Source organism: Cottoperca gobio, chromosome 9, assembly GCF_900634415.1.
Source record: "Cottoperca gobio chromosome 9, fCotGob3.1, whole genome shotgun sequence".
Classification (NCBI taxonomy): domain Eukaryota; kingdom Metazoa; phylum Chordata; class Actinopteri; order Perciformes; family Bovichtidae; genus Cottoperca; species Cottoperca gobio.
In genome coordinates, this window is record NC_041363.1 from 29,691,856 (window position 1) to 29,714,694 (window position 22,839).

At 41.5% G+C, this 22,839-nt stretch overlaps 1 protein-coding gene across 1 annotated transcript in view; it reads left to right on the forward strand.

The window, feature by feature from the left end:
- The window catches only part of abca2 (ATP-binding cassette, sub-family A (ABC1), member 2), a 96,852-nt gene that overhangs the window by 44,544 nt on the left and 29,469 nt on the right, over positions 1 to 22,839 (forward strand). Inside the window, 15 exon segments of the mRNA XM_029440234.1 lie at positions 3,215 to 3,388; positions 3,488 to 3,590; positions 3,893 to 4,007; positions 7,989 to 8,179; positions 9,592 to 9,742; positions 9,885 to 10,089; positions 10,187 to 10,351; positions 11,890 to 12,070; positions 12,808 to 13,020; positions 14,312 to 14,508; positions 15,313 to 15,486; positions 16,493 to 16,689; positions 17,770 to 17,890; positions 18,094 to 18,384; positions 19,787 to 20,008. Of these exon segments, the coding sequence (XP_029296094.1) occupies positions 3,215 to 3,388; positions 3,488 to 3,590; positions 3,893 to 4,007; positions 7,989 to 8,179; positions 9,592 to 9,742; positions 9,885 to 10,089; positions 10,187 to 10,351; positions 11,890 to 12,070; positions 12,808 to 13,020; positions 14,312 to 14,508; positions 15,313 to 15,486; positions 16,493 to 16,689; positions 17,770 to 17,890; positions 18,094 to 18,384; positions 19,787 to 20,008 (2,700 nt within the window).

Below are 22,839 nucleotides of genomic sequence, written 5' to 3' on the forward strand. Positions count from 1 at the left end.
TGCTATATTAAATACAGAAAGTGCATTGAATGGTGCTTTAAAATACTATAAATATGTAACTTAATGCAAATGCAGGTTGTGTGTGTGTGATAAGAGTGCATGTAAGTGCAGTGATGCGTTCAGCAGAGTCACTGCCTCAGGGAAGAAGCTCTTCCTGAGTCTTGTGGTGTGAGAGCGGAGGCTTCTTAAGGCCCTGTAGGAAGTAGAGGCGCTGTTGCGCCTTTTTGACCAGGATGGAGGAGTTCAGAGACCAGATGAGGTCATCGGAGATGTGAATACCAAGGAACTTGAAGCTGGACACAAGCTCGGGGGGGGGGGGGGGGACAGTGCATGGCTGCTAGCCCGCCTGAAGTCCACTATGATGTCCTTGGTTTTCTTGGTGTTAAGAGTCAGGTTGTTATCAGCACACCACGTGGCCAGGTGCTGTACCTCATCCCTGTAGGCCGTCTCGTCATCACCTCTGATCAGGCCTACCACCATGGTGTCATCTGCAAACTTGATTATGGTGTAGGAGTCATGGGTGAACAGGGAATACAGGAGAGGGCTCAGCACACAGCCTTGTAGCATGCCGGTGTTCAGGGTAATAGTGGAGGAGAAGAGGTTGTCTAACTTCACAGACTGGGGTCTGTTAGTCAAAAAGTCCAGAGTCCAGTTGCAGAGTGATGTGTTGATACCAAGCTGGCAAGGCACCTCCAACACCTCCAAGACCAAGGAGATGGTGGTGGACTTCTGATGGATCAGGCCAGACCTGCAACCGGTGTCCATCGAGGGGGTCAACGTGGAGGTGGTCAGGACCTATAACCTATAAGAGCCAGCGCTCTCTTCTATGCTGTAGTGTGTTGGAGAGGAAGCAGCAAGAAGAGGGACGCTGGGCGGCTGGACAGACTGGTGAGGAGGGCTGGCTCTGTAGTGGGCACAGAGCTGGACTCCCTGGTGACAGTAGCAGAGAGAAGGACCCTTGATAAACTGTCATCCATCCTAGACAACGCCCTCTGCACAGCACATTCACCCGGCAGAGGAGCGTGTTCAGCGGCACCGACAGACAGGCTCAAGAACTCTTTTATCCCAGATTCAATTCAATTTCAAATCATAACAGCCTGTACTTTTACTTTCACTTAGTATTTATAACAGTTTTATTGTATTTATAACACTTATCACTTTATCACTTATTTATTTTACTTTTTATTTTATTTTAAATGTTATTTGTACTGTACATTTGTAATGGTGTGAGCTTGGAGGAATCACCGTGTTGAATGCTGAACTGAAGTCTATGAACAGCATTGTGACGTAAGAGTTGGGACTGTCCAGGTGGGTCAGGGCAGAGTGGAGTACCGTGGAGATGGCGTCCTCTGTTGCAGCGGTATGCAAACTGGTGAGGGTCCAGTGTAGCAGGCAAACAGGATTTTATATTTGAGAGAACCGGTCTCTCATAGCACTTGGCGATAATGGGGGTGAGTGCGACAGGACGGAAGTCATTAAGAGCCGTAGCGGTGGAGTTCTTAAAAGTGGTGAGAACAACTGCCAGGGACAGGTTGAAAATGTCCTCAAAGACCCCGGCTAGCTGCTCTGAGCACACGTCCAGGTATTCCATCAGGGCCAGCTGCCTTCCGAGCGTTCACCTTACTCAGGGTGGAGCAGACATCGGAGATGGAGAGTGTGAGAGGCGGTTCATCAGGTGGCTACATCTCTTCCTTTGAGCGAACCTCTCTGTTCATCCAGGTCTTCTGAAGTTTTTTTTGTGTGATGTCACCTTGTCCACACACCTGTTAATGTGATCCAGGACATAGTTGGTGAAAATGTCAACGTTTGTCAGAGAGTCTATGCTGGCTTGGGCAGAAAAAAATGACCAATCTGTTTGTTGGAATTGGTGCTGTAGAGTGGAGTCAGCATCCTCAGACCAGATCTTGACTATCCTCGTTGTGGGTTTCACACGTTTGATGACCGGCTTGAATCCAAAACCCCTTGAATTAAGAATTTCTTCATTTTTGTAGAATGAAAAAAAAGGTACCGTCACTCCACCTTGTTGAATGTCTTCTCTGCATTTTCATTTCATTTAATTTCCTCTGGAAATTTAGAGCTGGGAGAATTAAGAACATTAAGAAGCCTCCCTTTAGTATGGAATGAGTCCTTTTAAGCCTGGAAATGCCTGCTGAAGACGTTAAGTTAGTATCTTTGATAGAATCCTCAGCCACAGAGGAGATGGGATTTATAATTTTTGACTCAGACAGGGTCAATTTCTAAAATTTAACAGTAAACCCATCTAGGCCCGAAGTCTTACTGTTCTGTAGTGACTTGATTGTCTCCTGTACTTCTGTGATGGACACTGGATCACCCAGCCCATCGTCAGACAGGGAATAGAGGCTTCCACCTATGCTTCTGACACCTGTTCTGAGCAGACTAGAAGTGGGTCAAAGGTAGCCTCAGAGACTGCCCAAGCCACAGTTAGTTGGCTAGGGTTCAATCCCCTGGCAGGATACATTTGGGTGGGGAAAGTGAAAGAGTTGTGCTTTCCCATCTCTCATTACCACCAATATGCCCTTGAGCAAAGCCCTTAACACCACCCACTGCAGTGGAGCTGCTCAGTGGGGCAGCACATGTACTGTGGTTGTACTGGGCAGCTTAAGGTGTGAATGTGTAACTGTGAATGTGATCAGGGAATTCCTAAAAAAGGAACATTTCTTTAATACAGAAAATTAAGTGTATAAAATATGACATGGGAAATGTTCTATCAAAATAGTTATTAGCAAATAGACCACACAAGCAAATTAAGAAAATATTGTGTTTTTCCCAAGCAGTAGGTTTAGTTCTTTGGGCCAGTGTATTAAAAGCCTAATTTCTAATGCTATAGTCTATATAGAATTTAAACCGATGGGGTTAAGGCAAGGGGTCTTTTTAAGGGTCATCTATTGTCTATATACATTTTCAATTAAAGACAATGTATATTTAATGTTTGTACAACAAAAATGCCAGCAAAACTACAAAGCACTTAACAGTATACCGTATTTGGTGAGCAGTTGAAGCAGAATAATCAAATTAAAATGAACAAAACATGACAAAATGTGGCTGTTGAAGAACTGATTTAAAATGCAATGGACATTATGACGCAAAGTGGTGTAAAAACAGAAACTGGCAATGAACCTACAGTATGATATTAAAATGTTTGCTGAGCCACCAGGACACTACTGACCTCTTATTTAAGTTCTTATTTCTTCAGGTGTGATTGTCCAGACCAACAAAGATGGCTCCCTGCCCCCCCACGTTCTGTACAAAATTAGACAAAACTCCAGTTTTACAGAGAAGACCAATGAAATCAGACGGGCCTACTGGCGTCCTGGGCCCAACACCGGGGGGAAGTTCTACTTCCTCTACGGTTTTGTTTGGATCCAAGGTAAGTGATCGAAATGATCGAAGTGATCCCCCACCTCTGCAAGAGAGGAAGAAGTGTAACTCTCTGACTTTATTTGTCTCACTCTCACTCTCCGTGCAGATATGATAGAGAGAGCCATCATCAACACGTTTGTGGGACATGATGTGGTGGAGCCTGGGAACTATGTTCAGATGTTCCCCTACCCATGTTACACCAGAGACGAGTAACAAATGCACTTTGTCATCTTCTCTTTTTTAGTTGTTTTGTTTAGGACATAATGTTGAGCATGGCAATGACAAGTAATCATCAGGCAGAGATAGAACAAATATTTTTGTCATAAAAATGTTGTATGGAATGTGTATTTTGAAAAGTTTACCTTAATTGTGCTTAATCTGATAATTATATTTTATACATATTACTTGTAGATGTTAGAAATTCTAGAGACCCCATGCATTTGAAATGCAGTATTGGATTATAAATTATCATATTTGGTCTTTACTCTGTGTTCTTTTTGTTCTTTTTCAGTTTCCTGTTTGTGATTGAGCATGTGATGCCTCTGTGCATGGTGATCTCCTGGGTTTACTCAGTTGCCATGATGATACAGCACATTGTGGCTGAGAAGGAGCACCGGCTTAAAGAGGTAAGACTGTCTGATCATATATCTGTCATCAGTCTGATTAATGGGTTAATATCGCAGACTGATATTGGTATGTTGTATCCCAGTGTTTCATCCCTGGACGTAGTTATTTATAACTATATTATTATTATATATTTAAAGAATTAGTCTGGCAATGTTTTATATTTTTATTATCAATAAATCCATTTGTTGGTAATGAAGGAACATGTCATCCAGTGCAACAATATGATACATTGATGTTTTTAATAACAACATCAATATATATTATATATTGATTAATATTAGGTTTTGGATATAAATCAAATCAAATGTATTTGTATAGCCCAATATCACAAATTATACATTTGTCTCAGTGTGCTTTACAGACTGTACAGGTTACGACACCCTCTGTCCTTAGACCCTCGCATCGCACAAGGAAAAACTTCCTAAAAGAAACCCCATAATTAAAGGGGGAAAAATGGAAGAAACCTCAGGGAGGGCAACTGAGGCGGGATCCCTCTCCCAGGACGGACAGACGTGCAATAGATGTCGTGTGTACAGGATAAACAACATAGTACAAATACAACATTTGACAGAAAATGATGTTGTGTTGAAAAAGAGAAAGTTTGGATGAATCCAGGAAAATGTCAAAAAGGCTTCCGGTGCCCAGCTGGACCAGGGCAATTCTTGATCCTGACGTATAATACTTTAGTTAGTAGGATAAATATATCCTACTAACAAAAGTATGTAAAGGCCCAGTCACACATGGTGGAAACGTATACGAAAAATAGCTCACAATTTGTCAGAGTCCAAATACGTCCAACTTTTCATCGGATCGGATTGGAAAAGTGACGTATACAGATATGCATGTCTAACCTATTGATAGCATATCGCTTACTTATACGAAACGTATCAGACGAATGCCCAACGAATGCATAACGTATACAAAAATATGGTGTATACTAAATATCGGCAATACGCTGGTGTACGTTGATATAAGGTAAGGCATAAGTAGTATTCATTAAGAGCACACAGTGTTACGCTGGTGTACGTTGATATAAGGTAAGGCATAAGTAGTATTCATTAAGAGCACACAGTGTTACGCTGGGGTACGTTGTATGCAGCCGTTACACATAAGTTACGTTACGTTAGATATACGTGAATATTAAATACCTACGTAAATACAGTACATGAATACAGTACGTGAATACTTACGTGAATACGTTAGAGGTACGTTAGATATAGGCTACGTCGGCTGACGGTGAACCCTACAGCCAACTTATTGATAACGAGTGGATACCCTATTCGTAACCTATGTTGAGGACGGATTAACTTGTTAAACGCGTTTCTATAGTACAGCTAGCGTTCAGCTAGCGTTTTGGGAGCTTATTGGGGTTTGAATATAATATATAGGGTCCCTGTGAGTAGCTCATCCTCACTTCTTCACAGCACGTCTTGATGAATACATCAACCCATCATCAGAGAGCATGGAGGATGCTGAGAGGCTGCGACAAGAGTACATTCTAGCCGTTCTCCAGCATCAGCATGATGTGAATCAAATGGCACTTTTCCAGCTCCGTTGGCCAGACGCTCTGATACGTTTTGTATAAGTAAGTGATACGCTATCAATAGGTTTGAAATACGTATAATAATGTGTTATGTATTTGTCATGTATACGTCAGATACAACACCGCTGTGGAAAAGTTGGACGTATTTGGACTCGGACAAATTTTGAGCTCATTTTCATATACGCCGACATATGTTTCTGCTATACGGAACTGTGTGACAGGGCCGTATGTCTGCCGTGTTCGGCGTATCATCTGCGTCCTTCAAACGATCACAATTTACCCTTAATTTATATCAACGTATTGCTAATATTTCGTATGTGCCGGCATACGTTTCTGCCATACGGATATGTGTGACAGGGCCTTAAAGTATCACAGCCAGTGGCAGAGTTCTCATACCACCTGCATGCTCAATGGCTTTTAGCCAAATGTCCTTCCTTCTCCGAGATTTAAGATTCAACCCTGTTCTTGCTTAACTCTCCTGTCAGTGCCAGCTCTATTAAGATATTAAAGTTGGAAAGCTATATGTACCTTAGGACTATGCACATGGAAATAAACAGTATATTATATCCTTCATGAATTAAAATACAGAGCTGGTGTGTTACGGTTCTGAACAATGCGTAAACCTTATATTAATGGGCTACTCTACTCGTTGTACACATCACACATCAGGTTCAGTTTACTTGACCTTTTGTTTTTAAGTGGAATGTGACACAATCTTGGCATAGATGGAAACTTAGTGGAGAACAGAACTGCGGAAGCCCTTAAAGGCAAGTGAGGAAAAAACAAGTTTTGCTGGGATAATTTTTCTAATTTACTTTTAGATGGTGAAATTAGAAGTCACCTGGAAGAAATATGTGGTAATGGTGCACTTCAGCCCCTTGTGGTCAAAATGAGTATTACAACAACAAATAGAAATACAAAATGTTCTCCATAATAAAAAACTAAATCACTTACCAAAAAACAGAAAAACTTTGAAAAATTATCTTGGCCAATTGATTTTATTTTCAAGTATCTTTGAAACACAGGAGAGTATTTTATTTAGAGCAGACTTTTTTTTCTCCACAGAACAGACATCAAGACAAAACAATTTAAGTGATATATATACGTGCGTGCATTCGCATGTCATGTGAGAGAGGGAGACAGAGCTCCAAAGATAGGTATATATATGTTGGGAAATGTCCAGGGCAATGTACAGAGTATGAGAGAGATAGAAGAGGTAAGAAGAAAACGATAACACAGAATATGGTTAATACGATGACAGAAATTAATGGTGGTAATAACGGGATAGGAATGGGAAGGGAGGCTACATTGAGTCACCAGGATAGCAACTAATGAAAGTCCTGCTAGGCTGCAGCCCGACAGTCAGGCAAGCAGGCAGTTAGCAGAGTGTATCTACTCCATCAGATCGCTCTTAATTAGTTCATAATGATGTATAATAGCAATCTATAATGTATAAAAATGAAATGAATAATAATAATCATTGACGTCACTGTCAACACCGCACTAATAACAGCAATATTAGTAGCATGTGAAGTTATTTTCTAAATGTGCAGCTTCCCTACTTGAAAGGGATGGAAACATCTACCCAAAGTTTTTTAACTGGATTTCACTCCAAAAGACCAAACTGCTCTTTTCCTTTTTTCCTCCTTTTATTTTTTTGCAATTTCAGCAAAAGTCAGACAAGGTATTTAGAGGTGAAAAACCTTTTGAATAGAAACAAACAGAAAAGAGAATTAATACATATTACAAGGCAACTCAAATAAATAGCAAGATGCACACATTTGTAATTTCCAACTATTTCTATTTCAACCTTAAATTAATTTACAAATGCACTCTCACTAAATGAACATAACACATGCACAGCTGCTGTCATCATTTTAACAGGAAATGCATTTCAGTTTACAGAGTAAATATGTACTTCTAACAGCATTTTAACTTTAAGTACTACTCATTTTTAATTAAATACAATTATGCAGTCAGTTTCTAAATCACAAACGATATAAGAAATATAATATATTATAATATAATTTCATATAAATAGATTATCTCCACTTTGGCTTAAAAACTGCAAATGTAATATTTGTTTAAAAGACTTAAGCATTTAGAGTGTTTGGAACTCATCAAGAGACACTATCATTATCAAGTTGCATTATAGGAAGTGTAGGATCCAGTGTTTTTAGAATGTGACCCATACTGGGGATTTAAAGTCTGGATAATTGTCTTTCACAAGTCCTCCTACTTTATGTAAATGAAAACCTAAATGGCCGCACCCCTTTAATTCACATTATTTTAGTTTGTGTCTCAAATGCTGAGACACGGAACTGAAGAGTAAGAATGTCTTTACCACCACTGAACGAGCGAACAAACAATCCGACCGTGGCCCAGTTTTAAATAGGAGTGTAAGACAAGACATGTAACCATCATGCTTCTTCCTCAGGTGATGAAGATGATGGGTCTGAACAACGCTGTCCACTGGGTGGCTTGGTTCATCACCGGCTTCGTCCAGCTGTCCATCTCCGTCACCGCTCTGACAGCCATCTTGAAGTATGGCAGGGTGTTGCTCCACAGCGACCCCTTCATCATCTGGCTCTTCCTCACCATCTACGCTGTGGCGACCATCATGTTCTGGTGAGATCTCCGAGGGGGGGGGGGGGTACACATATCAAAAGGGGAGTCTGGGGCCTCGTGCAATTTCCTGCATTCTGAGGATTTGAGATAAACTTTTCTCATTTAATATTATCCCTGCTAAGTCAACACACATGTCTCTTTTGTGCAGTGGTGGGTCATCAGGGCCAGCAAGGCCTTCTCTGCTGCCCTAAACATCATCAGAATATAAACATTTTTTCCACAAATATGTATTCAATTATTCCCCATAGTCTATTCTCTTCATTTCATAGCTTTCCTCTTGGTTGCGCTGCTTCCAGCCTCAGATTGAGATTTGGAGGTTTGGCCTCCAGATTTAGAGCTTTTATCCAATCATATTTCAGCCATAATGTGTTGCCAGGGTCCAAGAGATCTGCCCTGAGGCCTTCAGAATCAACAGTGCGGGCGCCTGTCGAAACGGAAACAAAACTGTGGCGTTAACCAATCACATTGCACTGCACATTGTACTGCTGGGAATGCCTGCTATTTACAACTGATCGATTTGATGTTTGGAGCCACACTAGGTTTGGAAATTTGAGTTGTCTAACCAAGGCAGCAACGAGACACCAAAGAACGGCTGGGCACTTACAAGCAACGGTGCTTTTGAAAACCTTTGGGACACCCGAGTGGATCTACAGCTCAACGAACAAGTGCGCAGGGAAACGGATCTCCACAACGAACGGGTGAACAAAAATAGGGAAATGCGAATTTATTGATTATAAATGCTTCGGAAATATTAATATAACTCTGTTGTACTTGACTATGTTAGGGTGATGCAACGCCCGGTTATACTGCGTTTCTGTCTAAATGTATAGTTTCTAGAGCCATGGCGTCATAATGATGGTATTAAGAGGTGGAATAATTCAGGTAGGACTGTGTAGGACATCACTGAAGGCCTAGGTGGGAAATGCACGGCCCGCCACTGCTTTTGTGTCTCTTTAGTGTCTTTTGTTTGGGGAAGTAACATATTTAAATATGCATGTGGCACCTATTCACATCAATGATAAATGAATTCATTTTAATTCATTTATAAACCTCTGAATTTAAATAGCTCATATGTGTTATGGCAAGGTTTCTGTTCAAGAATAAAGTCACAATATTTCAAGAAGCAAAATTGTTAATCATTACAGTAGTACTGCTATGTAGATAAACATTATGCTGTCTGTGTCAACACAACTAAATGGGATTTTAAGCAGGGTTAGTACATATACGTATACCAGCAATTGTCATTCATAATAATTTTTTCACAACCTATTTATAGGACAATAACCAATTTTATCATAGTCTGTTATTGCTATGTTGATGTGAATATATATACACACAGAAAATAGTATAAACATAGATTTCTAGTGTATGTTTGTGTGCGTGTGTGTTTGTAACATCGCTTTATTTTCCAGTTTTTTGGTGTCAGTAATCTACTCCAAGGCCAAACTGGCTTCAGCCTGTGGAGGAATTATCTACTTCCTCAGCTACGTGCCCTACATGTATGTGGCCATTAGGGAGGAGGTGGCCCATGATAAGATCACAGCCTTTGAGAAGTGCATCGCTGTAAGGCCTTTTCCCTTTTTCCCTCATCTTTTCATTTAAATCTAACTACATTTGGGGTATGTTTGAAAAAGTTGCTCCTTGTTGTAACTGTAAAGTATTACTAAATAATCCAGAAAATACTATATATACCTGTCCCCTCCAGTCTCTGATGTCCACCACAGCCTTCGGCCTGGGCTCCAAGTATTTTGCGTTGTATGAGGTAGCAGGTGTTGGAATCCAGTGGCGGACAATCAGCCAGTCACCGGTAGAAGGTGATGACTTTAACCTGGGTCTGTCCATGATGATGCTTATCATCGATGCCGCTGTGTATGGTGTGCTCACTTGGTACATAGAAGCCGTGCATCCAGGTATGAAATGATTGCCCTATGAATCCTCATCCTGTTCTCAATGTTTAATATATATTTTCAGATAGATTAGATCAAACGTGCTTTTCCTCTATTATAGGAATGTACGGGCTTCCCCGCCCATGGTACTTCCCCCTGCAGAGGTCCTATTGGTCAGGCAGTGGGCGTGTTGAGACCTGGGATTGGCCGTGGTGGGGAGGAGGTCCTGCCAGACTCAGTGTGATGGAAGAGGATCAGGCTTGTGCTATGGACCAGCGGAGATCTGGTATGGACAAATGATTATTTGGTGCTGACGAGGACAGCTTGTAAATTAGATTCTTATGTTCTATAGATCAATCAAATCAAATTTCAAATCAAATTAATTTATATAGCCCAATATCACAAATTATACATTTGTCTCAGTGTGCTTTACAGACTGTACAGGTTACGACACCCTCTGTCCTTAGACCCTTGCATCGCACAAGGATAAACTTCCTAAAAGAAACCCCATAATTAAAGGGGGGAAAATGAAAGAAACGTCAGGGAGAGACTGAGGAGGGATCCCTCTCCCAGGACAGACAGACTGTAATAGATGTCGTGTGTACAGAATAAACAACATGGTAAAAATACAACATTTGACAGAAATTATGTTGGGTTGAAAAAAGAGAAAGTATGGATGAATCCAGGAAAATGTCAAAAAGGCTTCCCGGTGTCCAGCAGGACCAGGGCAACAGGCGCAGCCACGATTCATGATCCTGAATGATCAATTTAGTGGTTCAATGTGTAAGATCTGCCAGAAATGATCCTTAAAACATGAAAAAAATGAACTAACATTATCAACAGAGTGTGAAGAAGTAACAGTGTTGACGTCAAAGACGTCTCTGTGTTGTGTTGCAGAGATATCTCCTGAAGTTAGCATGCTAACTGACTAGCGCAGGCCCGTCATGTCTAGGAGGCGATAGTGAGTCAGTGTAGCTCCAGTCTGCCCTCAGTGCAGAGGGAGAAGAAGAACAGCTGCCTGACTCAGCAGACTCAGGGTCAACATCACATCCATGATCCCTGCAGAAAACGTCTGCAGCCTCGCCTCGTTCTCATCCGCAGGACGCTGCTTCTCCGGCAGTAGAGCGTGCAGCGGCTGGGAGACGGACAGATCTTTTGTTAGCAGTTAGCAGACAGCACTGATTCAGCCGACTCCCCAACGGATCGTCAAACTTTCTGTTGCTGCCTTTACACAGGTTAGACCCAGAACTCCATCAGCCCGCTGTGACTACAGGTGCTGTGATATACGCCGCCGAATCCGAGTCTCAGCACGCTCCCCTCCAGGGTATATATATATATATATATTGCCGTGGAGGACAAAACAAAAACACGAGTCGTTCCTTCGTCTCTGCCGCCCGGAGCAACATACACGGAGCGGACAGCCCCCAGAGACACAGTAACACACACATATCTGAGCTCCACCTGGAGATTATAAGATAGCAGAGATATTTAGACTCTTAGAGTTTCAGCAGTCTGCTCTAATGAACTGACAGACAGACAGACGGACAGAGAGGCATAAAGACAGGCAGGCAGACAGACAGACAGACAGACAGAGAGGCATACTGCAGACAGACAGACAGACAGACAGACAGACAAACAGACAGGCAGACAGACAGACAGACAGACAGACAGACAGACAGACAGAGAGGCAGACAGACAGACAGATAGAGAGGCAGACAGACAGACAGACAGAGAGGCAGACAGACAAGGCAGGCAGATCTTCTTTATATTCAAGCAATATCTCTTGTACAACACTTACTTCTTCCTTTTTCATTGTGACCCTAGAGGAGATGCGCGGCATAGAGGAGGAGCCAAGCCACCTCTCGTTGGTGGTGTGTATAGACAAACTGACCAAAGTGTACAAAACCGGCAGCAAACTGGCCCTCAACAAACTGAGCCTCAACCTCCATGAAAACCAGGTAGTCTCCTTCCTGGGACATAACGGCGCTGGCAAGACCACAACCATGTGAGGGGGACTAGTGTGTGTGTGCTTGTTGATGTGTGTGAGGATAAAAGTCAACACTGAAGATCAGTTATCAACTAAAATACTGGTATATAAAAAAGACTATTAATGTCATCCAACTTTCATAAGTTTATATTCTCCTGCTGTGGCACTCTGTATAACCTGCCTTCTTCTGGCTTAAGGACATGCCATCCCACCTACAGTAATTACACCAGTATACCTTTTCTTAGTGTTCAAAGTTAGTGTCACATATTGGTATATAGAAACAGCTGGACACATTTCACATTTAAAGCCCCTGAAAACTTTGTTTCAAGTATTTCTCTAAATGTTAAATATTCATGACAAAATATGTAACATTCGAAGTTGAAGTTCAGATAAATATGTGAATGTTTATATTTAGAAAATTACTATAGAATACTCAAAAAAGTATAAGTACAAAAAAAGAAACTAATACTTCCACCAACTTCTATACTTGAATCCCTGAGGGATGTTTGGTCTACTCCAGCTGCACCATATGCATGAAAACATGGAGCAACTATCAGCAGTTTATGAATAAAAAAACAAGTATTAAATGAATAGTTATATTTTAATAAAGTTATCTTACTAGACCAATTAATGCCAACAACTCCAAATAAGCAGCCCAAGATCCAATATATAGAGGTGTATAACATAACAATCTTGTTTGAATTGCCTGACTGTTACTGCTACTTCTACTGACTGCCTACACTGAATTGTCATAGGTCCATCCTGACAGGCTTGTTCCCGCCCACCTCCGGTTCTGCTACCATATATGGTCATGATATCCGCACGGAGATGGAGCGGATTCGTCAGAACTTGGGCATGTGTCCACAGCACAATGTCCTGTTTGACAAGCTAAGTGTGGAGGAGCACCTGTGGTTCTACTCCAGACTCAAAGGCATGGCTGAAGAAGACATACGCAAGGAGATGGACAAGTCAGTGCAAGTCTGCTGTTAGTTAGTTTAGTTTATGGAAATGCCTTTGTTAACACGGCTTGTCTATAATGCATTGTAAACAAACTTAAAATGTGTTACAATCTGCTTATAACGCAGTATAGTCATAGTTATAACTATTATAAATGCTTTGTAATAATAATCATAACACATTATAAGGACTTATAGTCAAGTATTATAATACTTTATAATTGCTCGTCATTCAAAAATAATTTAAAATATATTTTACAACGTTTTGTATGTTGTTTGTGCATAGATTTATTAAGCTTAAGCAAAAAAATGACCTAGAACTGAGTGGCTTATAATCACATTTCAATTCAACAGTGATAATAATGCATTATAAAATTATTAAAATGTATTACAGCTATGGGAATTATACACTATGGTACTTGCAGGAAAGAAATGCAGTGAGTGAACAGCAATTATGAAGTATTATGATACTTGACCTTATAAGTCATTATAAAATACTTTATAAAGTTTTTATAAATATTTATGAGTGCTTTTAATTATAATTGTGCAGTGCTATAACAAATGATAACGCATTATATGTATGTTTATAATGCAATATAGACATGGACTCCATATAAAGAGTTTCCATTCAATCTTTGCCCGGGGCATTCTGATACAATATAGCATTACAAATAAGGTCTGTCAAATCAAATAGCTAAGTATACAATGATTACAAAATGCAAACCTGTAGTCTGACTACACACATTCATGATCTAATTTACTTAGTTTTTTATTAGTTACAGACATTAAAAAAAAGACTAAACAATAAAAAAAAAAAAATCAAATGAACAATAGAAGACTGTCGGATCTCTGTGTTGAGGCTTATGTGAAAAGTATAATAGTTATAGTTATTTCCTGTAAATGACACCTGTGTTTGAGTCCTATGACAGTTACACATCATGTACCTAGGTAGATATCCATTCAATGAATGTACCGTAACTAACAGCAATTGAAAAACAGCAAAGAGGATTCATTTATTATTAATGATTTAGATTAATTAGTGAATGAGAATATTTCTGTTAAACAGAAGAACAGGATGCATCACAGTGGTGAGTATGAAATGACTTGAAATTATAGGTTAAGTGCAGTGGAAATGTACATTATACTGAATTTCTTTGTGTTAGCTGTCAGCCACTGTATAACTAGCGATACAGTGGCTGCTATAATACTGTAAAACTGACAGTTAGAAAAGAAAGTGATGGAGATAGTTGAATCACCTACAGCAAGGAACAAATTGCTTTACTGTGTGTGGGTGTGTGTCCAGGATGATTGTTGACCTGGAGTTATCCAACAAGCGCCACAGCTTGGTGCAGACTTTGTCCGGTGGGATGAAGAGGAAACTGTCTGTGGCCATCGCCTTCGTTGGCGGCTCCAGGGCTGTCATCCTGGACGAACCCACAGCAGGAGTGGACCCCTACGCTCGCAGGGCCATCTGGGACCTGATCCTCAAGTACAAACAGGGTGAGTGGAGACTCAGGGCATCCTTGCGTTATGTGCTAACAACTATTTGTGTTTGTGAAGAGTTGTCATTGCATTCTAGGTATTTTTTAAGAAAAGAAAGTAGTGGCACTCTTTCACATGCTAATCTTAAAGATAATATGAAACATTTCCGCATTAGAATGTCATAAAGCTACGACATCTACGAGATATGTTGTTGAGTTGTGTACATAATTCTAAATATTTCCAGCAGTTTTTCAAACTCCTGTCCGTTTCATCGTAACGTAATGGTGTTGTATCCCCTTTATGTGTGCATCAGTGTTGTGGTTGTTTGCCAGAAGCTGTCATAAATTAACTTTTCATCCAATGTTAAGGTACATTTTTACACTTTTTAAAGCTTGGTCTTTTTTATTTTGATATTTGGATGAAAGATTTGTCTGGATCTTAAGTTATCAGAGAAACCATTTGAGCAAACCCAACAGCATCAGAAAACACTATTTACACTTTATTCAGTGTTTTTAGCAGTTTCACTCAGTAGGTTTGTTTGTTTGGGAGAGGAGCAAACCTCTGTAGATAATTCGGCTCCCGGTGAAAAATCTCAATGAAGGAATTCTAACCGGGAGAAGCTGACTGCAGTGATAAACTCCCATGATTCCACGCTGCTTCACTCCCATTTTTTGTTATTGTTTTGTTTAGAGATCCCTGGTGACAGAAACATTCTTGAAATGTAATGATCTCCTTTTATATTCAGTTTTCACATTATGGTTTAGATCCTGTCACAAACCAGCTGCTGTATGTGTGTAAGGGTGTGTTCTACCTCTGCCCCAGGCCGTACAATTCTGCTGTCCACCCACCATATGGATGAAGCAGACCTTCTGGGAGATCGCATTGCCATCATCTCACATGGGAAACTCAAGTGCTGTGGCTCGCCACTCTTCCTGAAGAGCACATACGGAGACGGATACAAACTGACACTGGTCAAAAAGCAGAGTGAAGGCAGAGGTGTGTGCGGTTTCTCTGCATGAGTTCTAGATTGCTCCTGTTTTGTAGTTTCCCCACCTGTTATGTTGTCATACTGGAAATCATCGATGTTTCTCAGGTTTTGCTCCCGTTACTACTTATTTATTAGTCACTACGTGTAGACATGACTTACATTGTTTTTGTACTGTATATGTTGGGATACTCAGAAAGGCAATCAGTTTGCATGTGAGTGGTACATACATGTTCTGTAAAAGAAAATGTATCGACAGTCTAAATTTTGGATTTTGGATTTTGCCACTAAGCAGGAAATGTTTGTGTGGGGCCAGTCAATAAGCTGTGGAATGCACTCGAACCTTGTTTGTTTTATCATTTAGTTGTTCTACAGTTTGTTGAATGTGCACCATGAAGTCATTGTGTATTAGCTGATTGCAGTTCCTGTTTTCACTCGAACTGTGAATGTACACACAGAAATCTCCTGGATGACTTTTGACAGTGAAGAAAAAGTCTTAATTTGATGTTTATGGGGCAAGACCTTATTTATAAGGAACACCTGTTGTCTATTATTTGTGAGCAGCTTTGTAAAAGTGTATCCTTAAGAAGTCCTTCTTACTGGATTGTAAAACTAAGTGACTAAGTGATTTTAACATTCTGTGCATTCCAATTTGACTAAGTTATGACAATGAGAATGTGTATATTGTGTTGAAATTGTTATTGAGACAAAAAGGCACATTAACACTCTGTTAATAACTTCAAATGAATACATGTTGTTGTACTTGTGGTTGTGTGAGTGCTGACAGTCACCTGTTGGACTGTTTGTCTTAGCTTGTTACTAATTATGTCATAAGTTGATGAAGTGCCTCCAACCTCTTCTCAATTCATCTACACTGTTGCCTGTTTTTTTTAACTGACGGCACTATGTTTTCTTTGTCTTTATCTTACCTGTCTGACTCTTCTCTATTTCCCTTTACCCATCCTGTCCTCCCTCTTACATCCATCCATCATGTTGTGTGTTCCTTTCATCCTTAAGGACAGGGCAGCCAGCTGCAGCCTCCTTCGTCTCTGTCTCCATCCTCCTCTCTGTCACCTTGCTCAGAAGCTCGAGTCACTCAGTTTATTCGCCAGTTTGTGGCGTCCTGCCTGCTGGTGTTGGACTCCAACACTGAGCTGTCCTACGTCCTGCCCTCCGAGGCTGTCAAGAAGGGCTGCTTCGAGAGGCTGTTCCAGGTACAAGATTTACTGTACCTTAACAAAGTCATACATTTTTTACCAACCTGTTTTAAGTTATATGAACTTAATCCCTAGAAAAAGGATGTCATTTGTAGCCAACCCCTTTAAAAAAAAAAACTTAGACTTCACTCAGCCAGCTGTGGGTCAGTTAGTGCAAACTCCTGCTATCCAGGCAATCGTCGTTCAAACTTAAAAAACCTTTGATATTCTCGTAGGGATCCCAAAGTTTCCAAAGACACTAATTATAGCAAAACTAAGCACACTTTTATACAAATGCAGTTGGAAGTGCTATTTATATGACTATAAAACAAAAGGGGTATAAACAATATTAACATTTACATCCTATTTTTCAAATTTGCAAATATGCACTGCATCTGTAATGTATGGTCCCAACTGCACAGAGAATAGAGTTAGGGGTTATGGTCTTCTCATATACTATATGTGTATGTATATATATATATATATATGTATATGTATATGTATATATATATTCATATCCATATCCATCCATCCATCCATCCATCCATCCATCTTCTACCTCTTATACTGGGGGATCCCGAGGCGCTCCCTAGGGAGGTGACCAGGTGGCTCCTTACTAGGTGAACCACCTCAACTGGCTCCTTTCAACGCAAAGGAGCAGCGGCTCCACTCCGAGTCTCTCACGGATGGCTGTGCTTCTATATATATATGTATATGTATATAAGGGGGATACCACATATAAAATGTGTTGTAATTCCTCCTCCATTCACTTGATTTGGATGTACATAACCTCAAACTAAAGCTGAAAGTCTGCACTTAATGTACATATTGATTGTTTAATTTCAAGTCCATTGTGGTCGTGTACAGAGCCAAAATGATGAAAATTGTGTCAATGTCCAAATATTTATGGACCTAACTGTATATATATATATATATATATAATTTATTTGTAAATATATACCAAGGTATATGTGACAATGAATCATGATATAAATAACAGGCCATATTGCCCAGCCATGTAGTGTTAGTGGGGATCTTGGCAAATGAATGAATACACTCCACAGAAATTTGACTCTCTTCTGTTGTATGTGCCTCCAGGCTTTAGAGCAGAGCTTGGACAGCCTTGCCCTGACCAGCTTTGGGGTGATGGACACCACCCTAGAGGAGGTTTTCCTCAAAGTGTCTGAGGAGGACCAGTCTCTGGAGAACAGTGACGCTGGTGAGACCATGTTTCTCTCCTGTGTCTCCAGACAGCTCACGTTTCCACATGTTTTTAGCTTTTATGAATTAGTCATGAATTTCCCAACAATAATTGGTGTTTGCTAAATGTGTTGTGAATTAAAGCTCCGACTTATTTGAGTTCATTCTTTGATCCAGTTGAAGTTGATCATCTTCTCCCACTGTCTCTCCGTCCCTTGGCAGACATGAAGGGTTCCCCAGGGGGCAGCTCAGTGAGAAAACCCTCTGTTGGTTCAGGAGGCCTGAGGGCGCCACATTGTGATACTGGCCCTTCAGTGGAGACTGAGAAGCCGGAGGTGGAGCTGAGTAATCTGGTGACGTGCTCCAGGCTGAGCCAGAGCCAGTCCTCCCTGAAATCCTCCTCGTCCATTGGTTCAGTGAGGGGGGATGAAGGGGGACTCTACGCAGACTTTTATGGAGATTACTGTCCACTCTTTGACAACGGCCAAGAGCTTGACTCTGCCAGCCTGAGGGGTAAGACAACAAGATAGCAGCAGACAACCAAGAGATGTTGGTTAATATATCATATCATGTGTTTTTCTTTAACTGATCACATTGGGCCTTGCAATAACTACTCTTATGAACAGATGTGTGCTTCAGAGGCATGTACAAGTGAGAACATCAAAATCAATCATTTTCTTGCATTTCTAGAATTTTCTCTTAGGTTTCAAACTGCATTTACAAGTTATCTACACTTGTGGTACAAGTAAAAGTAGAGGGTAATGTAAAATAAATGTTCTGTGCTCTATACAACCATATACGTGTGATGGGGTTCTTTTCGTACTTTGTTGACGTGATTTCTTTAGCATCTAACTTCATATCTATAACAAGCCCTCTGCTATTAACTCTAAACATAGATTTGTATTGTCCAACTGCAATGTATATATTTGTATGCTGACAATCCCATTTTGTATGCCATCAACTCTACTGCAAACCAGGTCTTCTCTAGCTTGTTCTAAAGTTTAAAAAATACATAAATCTTCATATACCCACAATCATCTCTGTCCTCACTGGTGATTTAATCAATACAGTACAGTACAGTATATACATAGGAATTGGTTTGAGCCAATTGTCCAAAAAAATCACCTATTCAACGTGAACTCACACAAAAGGCAAAACACTCAAATTGGATTGTAACTCTAGAACAGAGCTTGTTTCTCCTTAACAAACGGGAAAAAACCATTATGCAGTTCAGTGTATCTCCACGGTAGGGAGATGTCCTGTTCATGCTTAAACCACTGGATGCAATATACCACAGTTCCATTATTCATTACTCAAGGCAGTTATATGAAAGTTATATGAAGTCGCTGACATGGAGAAGGCATTAGCATACCTTTGTTTTCATTTGTAAGGCCTTGTTGAGATATTTAACATCCTTAGTTGAGCTCAAAGTGAACAATTGTAACATCGATCACTTTAGCTTCAAAAGTTCCTCATAACTCTGGACTGGGGAAGACTGGTTTAAAGTACTATGCACTTTACTACATGAATGACCTGCAAAACAAACAGAAGTATGAGGAACTTATATATTTGAGGGTATTTTAAGTTTTAGTTACTCATATTTTTATTATTTCTGAAAATATGCTCATGTTTGTGTCTGTGATTGCTTTCTGTTACTGAACCGTCTTGTTGCATTATTGAATGTGTAATTTGTTGTCAGGTCTCTGTTGTAAAAGAGAACTTTTCTCAATCAGACTTCCTGAATAAATAAAGCTATAGTGATGAGAAAAGCACTGTATGTGTTGCACTACAAAATGTGTTTTGTCAAGTCTGTAGAATCATCCAGATAGGGAGTCATGAATTGCAATTGCTATTCATCTCAACTCATTTATTTTTCCATTATGTTTTTTTCATCTGATTTCTTCTTTACCTCCAGGGGATGCAGAGAATTCCTCGTCACCAGAGCCAGAGGTCCTGGAGGGGCAGGGCAGCTTCAAGTTGGAGGGTTGGTGGTTAAAGCTGAGTCAGTTTCATGGCCTCATCGTCAAGAGGTTCCACTGTGCCAAGAGGAACACCAAAGGCCTCTTCTCTCAGATCCTCCTACCTGCCTTCTTCGTATGTGTGGCCATGACCGTGGCCCTATCTGTGCCTGAAATTGGTGAGATTTCATAGAAGTATGAAAGTAATAGAAAATGAAATACTCAAGTAAAGTACCTTAATATTGTATTTAACTAAAGAACTTTAGTAAATGTACTTTGTTACTATCACCACTGGGTATTGCTGAGTACATCAGATTAAGTAAATGATGAAAATACATATTCTGCACAAGTTTAATTGTGTGGAATATCTCTTTTTTTGAATGATGGTGATCGGAGATCACTTAAACCAGGGGTATCAAACATGCGGCCCGCGAGCCAAAACCGGCCCACCAGAGGGTCCAATCCGGCCCGGGGGATGACTTTGCAAAGTGTAAAAATTGTTGTTGTTTTGATCTTAAAGTAAAAGCCTTTGTAGATACACTGTGATCTGTAAGTTGTAACACACATGTGTAAATGATAAACTAATACTATTGTTGAAATTGCACCTTTTTTTCTTAAGAAATTTCAGGTTGTTCATTATGTTTTTTAAAAAGATTAAGTTTGAACATTTTTAGAATGTACTTGTCCATTTTTTGCACTAAAACTACTACTACTACTACTAGGTCGTCCTTAGACGGGCCCTCCATCGGTGCTTCCAGTCATCCCGATCCTCCATGCATCTGGTTAGCTCGGCAGTATTTTCTGCTCCCCCATCTTTCCTGAGTACATCCACGTATGTTATTGTGGGACGCCCTCGTGATCGTGCCCGTGTGTTGGCTCCCACAGCACAAGTTTGCTGGCTGGCAGCTCTTGGTGTCTCTGGCAGTGACCTGCCAGCCTCATTCTCCTGACCACTGTTTTCTTGCCCACCCTTAGCACCCCCCCATACAAGTGCGTGTTGGTGACATGCTCACCCTTGTTGATGCCAAGTACCACATGCAGCATTCTCGTGTAGCACCCATCTAGGGATTTCTGCAGGGTGGGCTTCAGGGTCTAGCATTCACTGCCATACAGGAGAACAGACTCCACTGTTGCATGGAAGAAGCTGAGTTTCATTTGTCGGGAGAGGTTGGAGTTCCACACACAGGTAATGCCGTTCAGGGCCCTCCATGCAAGCGCCTTCCTCACTTTAAGGTCTTGCTCGGACGAGTTGACCCACGAGCCCAGGTATTTGAAATCATTGACTTCCTTTAGAGCAGTGCCTCCTGTTGTTTTTAGAGGTGGATGGTCCGGGGGGATGTTATATGTTATGAACTCAGTTTTCTTGGCATTTAGCTGAAGGCCAACCTTGGCGCACTCTGTCTCCACTCTGCCCAGGAGTTCCTGTGCTTGCTCTACACGGTCAGAGAGCAGACTGATGTCATTCGCATAGTCCAGGTCCGTTAGGACTAGAGCGGGGTGTCGTCTCGACCTCTTAGGTGTTATTGTGAGACCGAGTTCTAGCTCCCGTCCACTGATGGCCTTCCTGAGCGCATAGTCTAGGACTATGATGAAGAGGAAGGGGGCAAGGGTGTCCCCTTGCAACACCCCAGCCAGGATGTCAAACTCTTCACTGTTGCCATCTGGGGTTACCACCTTTCCTCTTGTACCCTTCTACATGGTTCCTATGGCCCGGAGTAAATTAGAAGGGACACCGTAGGCCTTGAGTATCTTCATCATCACGCCTCTGTGTATCGTGTCAAATCCCTTTTTGAAATCGATGAAGCACACTACTGCTGTCAGGTTGTTCTTCTTAACCTCCTCGATGATTCTCCTCAAGGCCAAGATCTGGGTCACAGTGGTCCTCTTCTCTCGGAAACCGTTTTAGTTCTCTCTCAGGTGGGGGTCGATGGCGCTCCGTATCCAGTTCAGTACCATGCGGTTGTACATTTTTGCAATGACTCAAGTCAGACTTATGCCACGGTAGTTGTCTGGCTTCGAGAGATCTCCGGACTTAGGCACTGGGATGATGTTAGAGAGAGACCACATATCAGGCTGGCTGTTTGTCATAAGGGCGCGGTTGCAGAACTCCAGGATGATGTCGTCAAAATCACAGTTCTTACAGACCTCTGGAGGGATGCCGTCCGGCCCAGTACTTTTTCCCTGCTTCAGTGTGGATTTCACTTTGGCAAACTCCCTGACTGTAAAGGGACCATCGTCAATAGCGAGATTCGTGAGGACGACAGGTATCACTTCCTCAGGTCCATCCACTGACAGGTGTGTTCCCAGGAGATTTCGGAAGTGAGTGAACCAGGAGGTCACCCTCTCTTCTGGGCTGTCGTCCGCCACTTGTCCCTCCTTCGACCTTTTCTTCCCACTCATCTCATTGATGACCCTCCATGCCTCCCTGTACTGCTGTTCACCATTTGTTTGGCCATATGCAATACCATGCAATTCTCTGCAGTCGGCTCGTGCCCAAAGCCTCACTGTGCTTCTTCCACTCCCTCACGCGCCACCATGACCTCCAGATGCCTGGACCTCTGGGATACTCCATTCCTCTCCATCACTGGAACACACATACTGGTCACCTCCCCGTTCACAGCAACGAACCGCCTGTACTTGGCATTAGGCTCCTCCTCCTCGCCCAGCAGCTGGAAGCAATTCCTCACCTCCCCTGCGTACCTGGTTTGAAGGCCAGGGCTGTCCGAGAATGCCTTCCAGTCATACCGGGACCCTGAGGCTCAGTCTCACCCTTATGGAGACCACTCGATGATCAGAGCCCACAGAGTTGAACGTGCTGTAAGGTTCAGTGTTCAAGATCGAGTTTCTCCACCTTTAGCCTTACTAGTATGTAGTCCAGTTGACGTTGCATACCGGTAGCCCGATCCTGAAAGGTCCATCTCTTGCCCATTCTTTTCTGGAACATGGTGTTCGCAGCTAGCTGCAAGATGTTTGCCATTGCGGTTAGTGTAGTTGTGGTATGTGAGAGGTG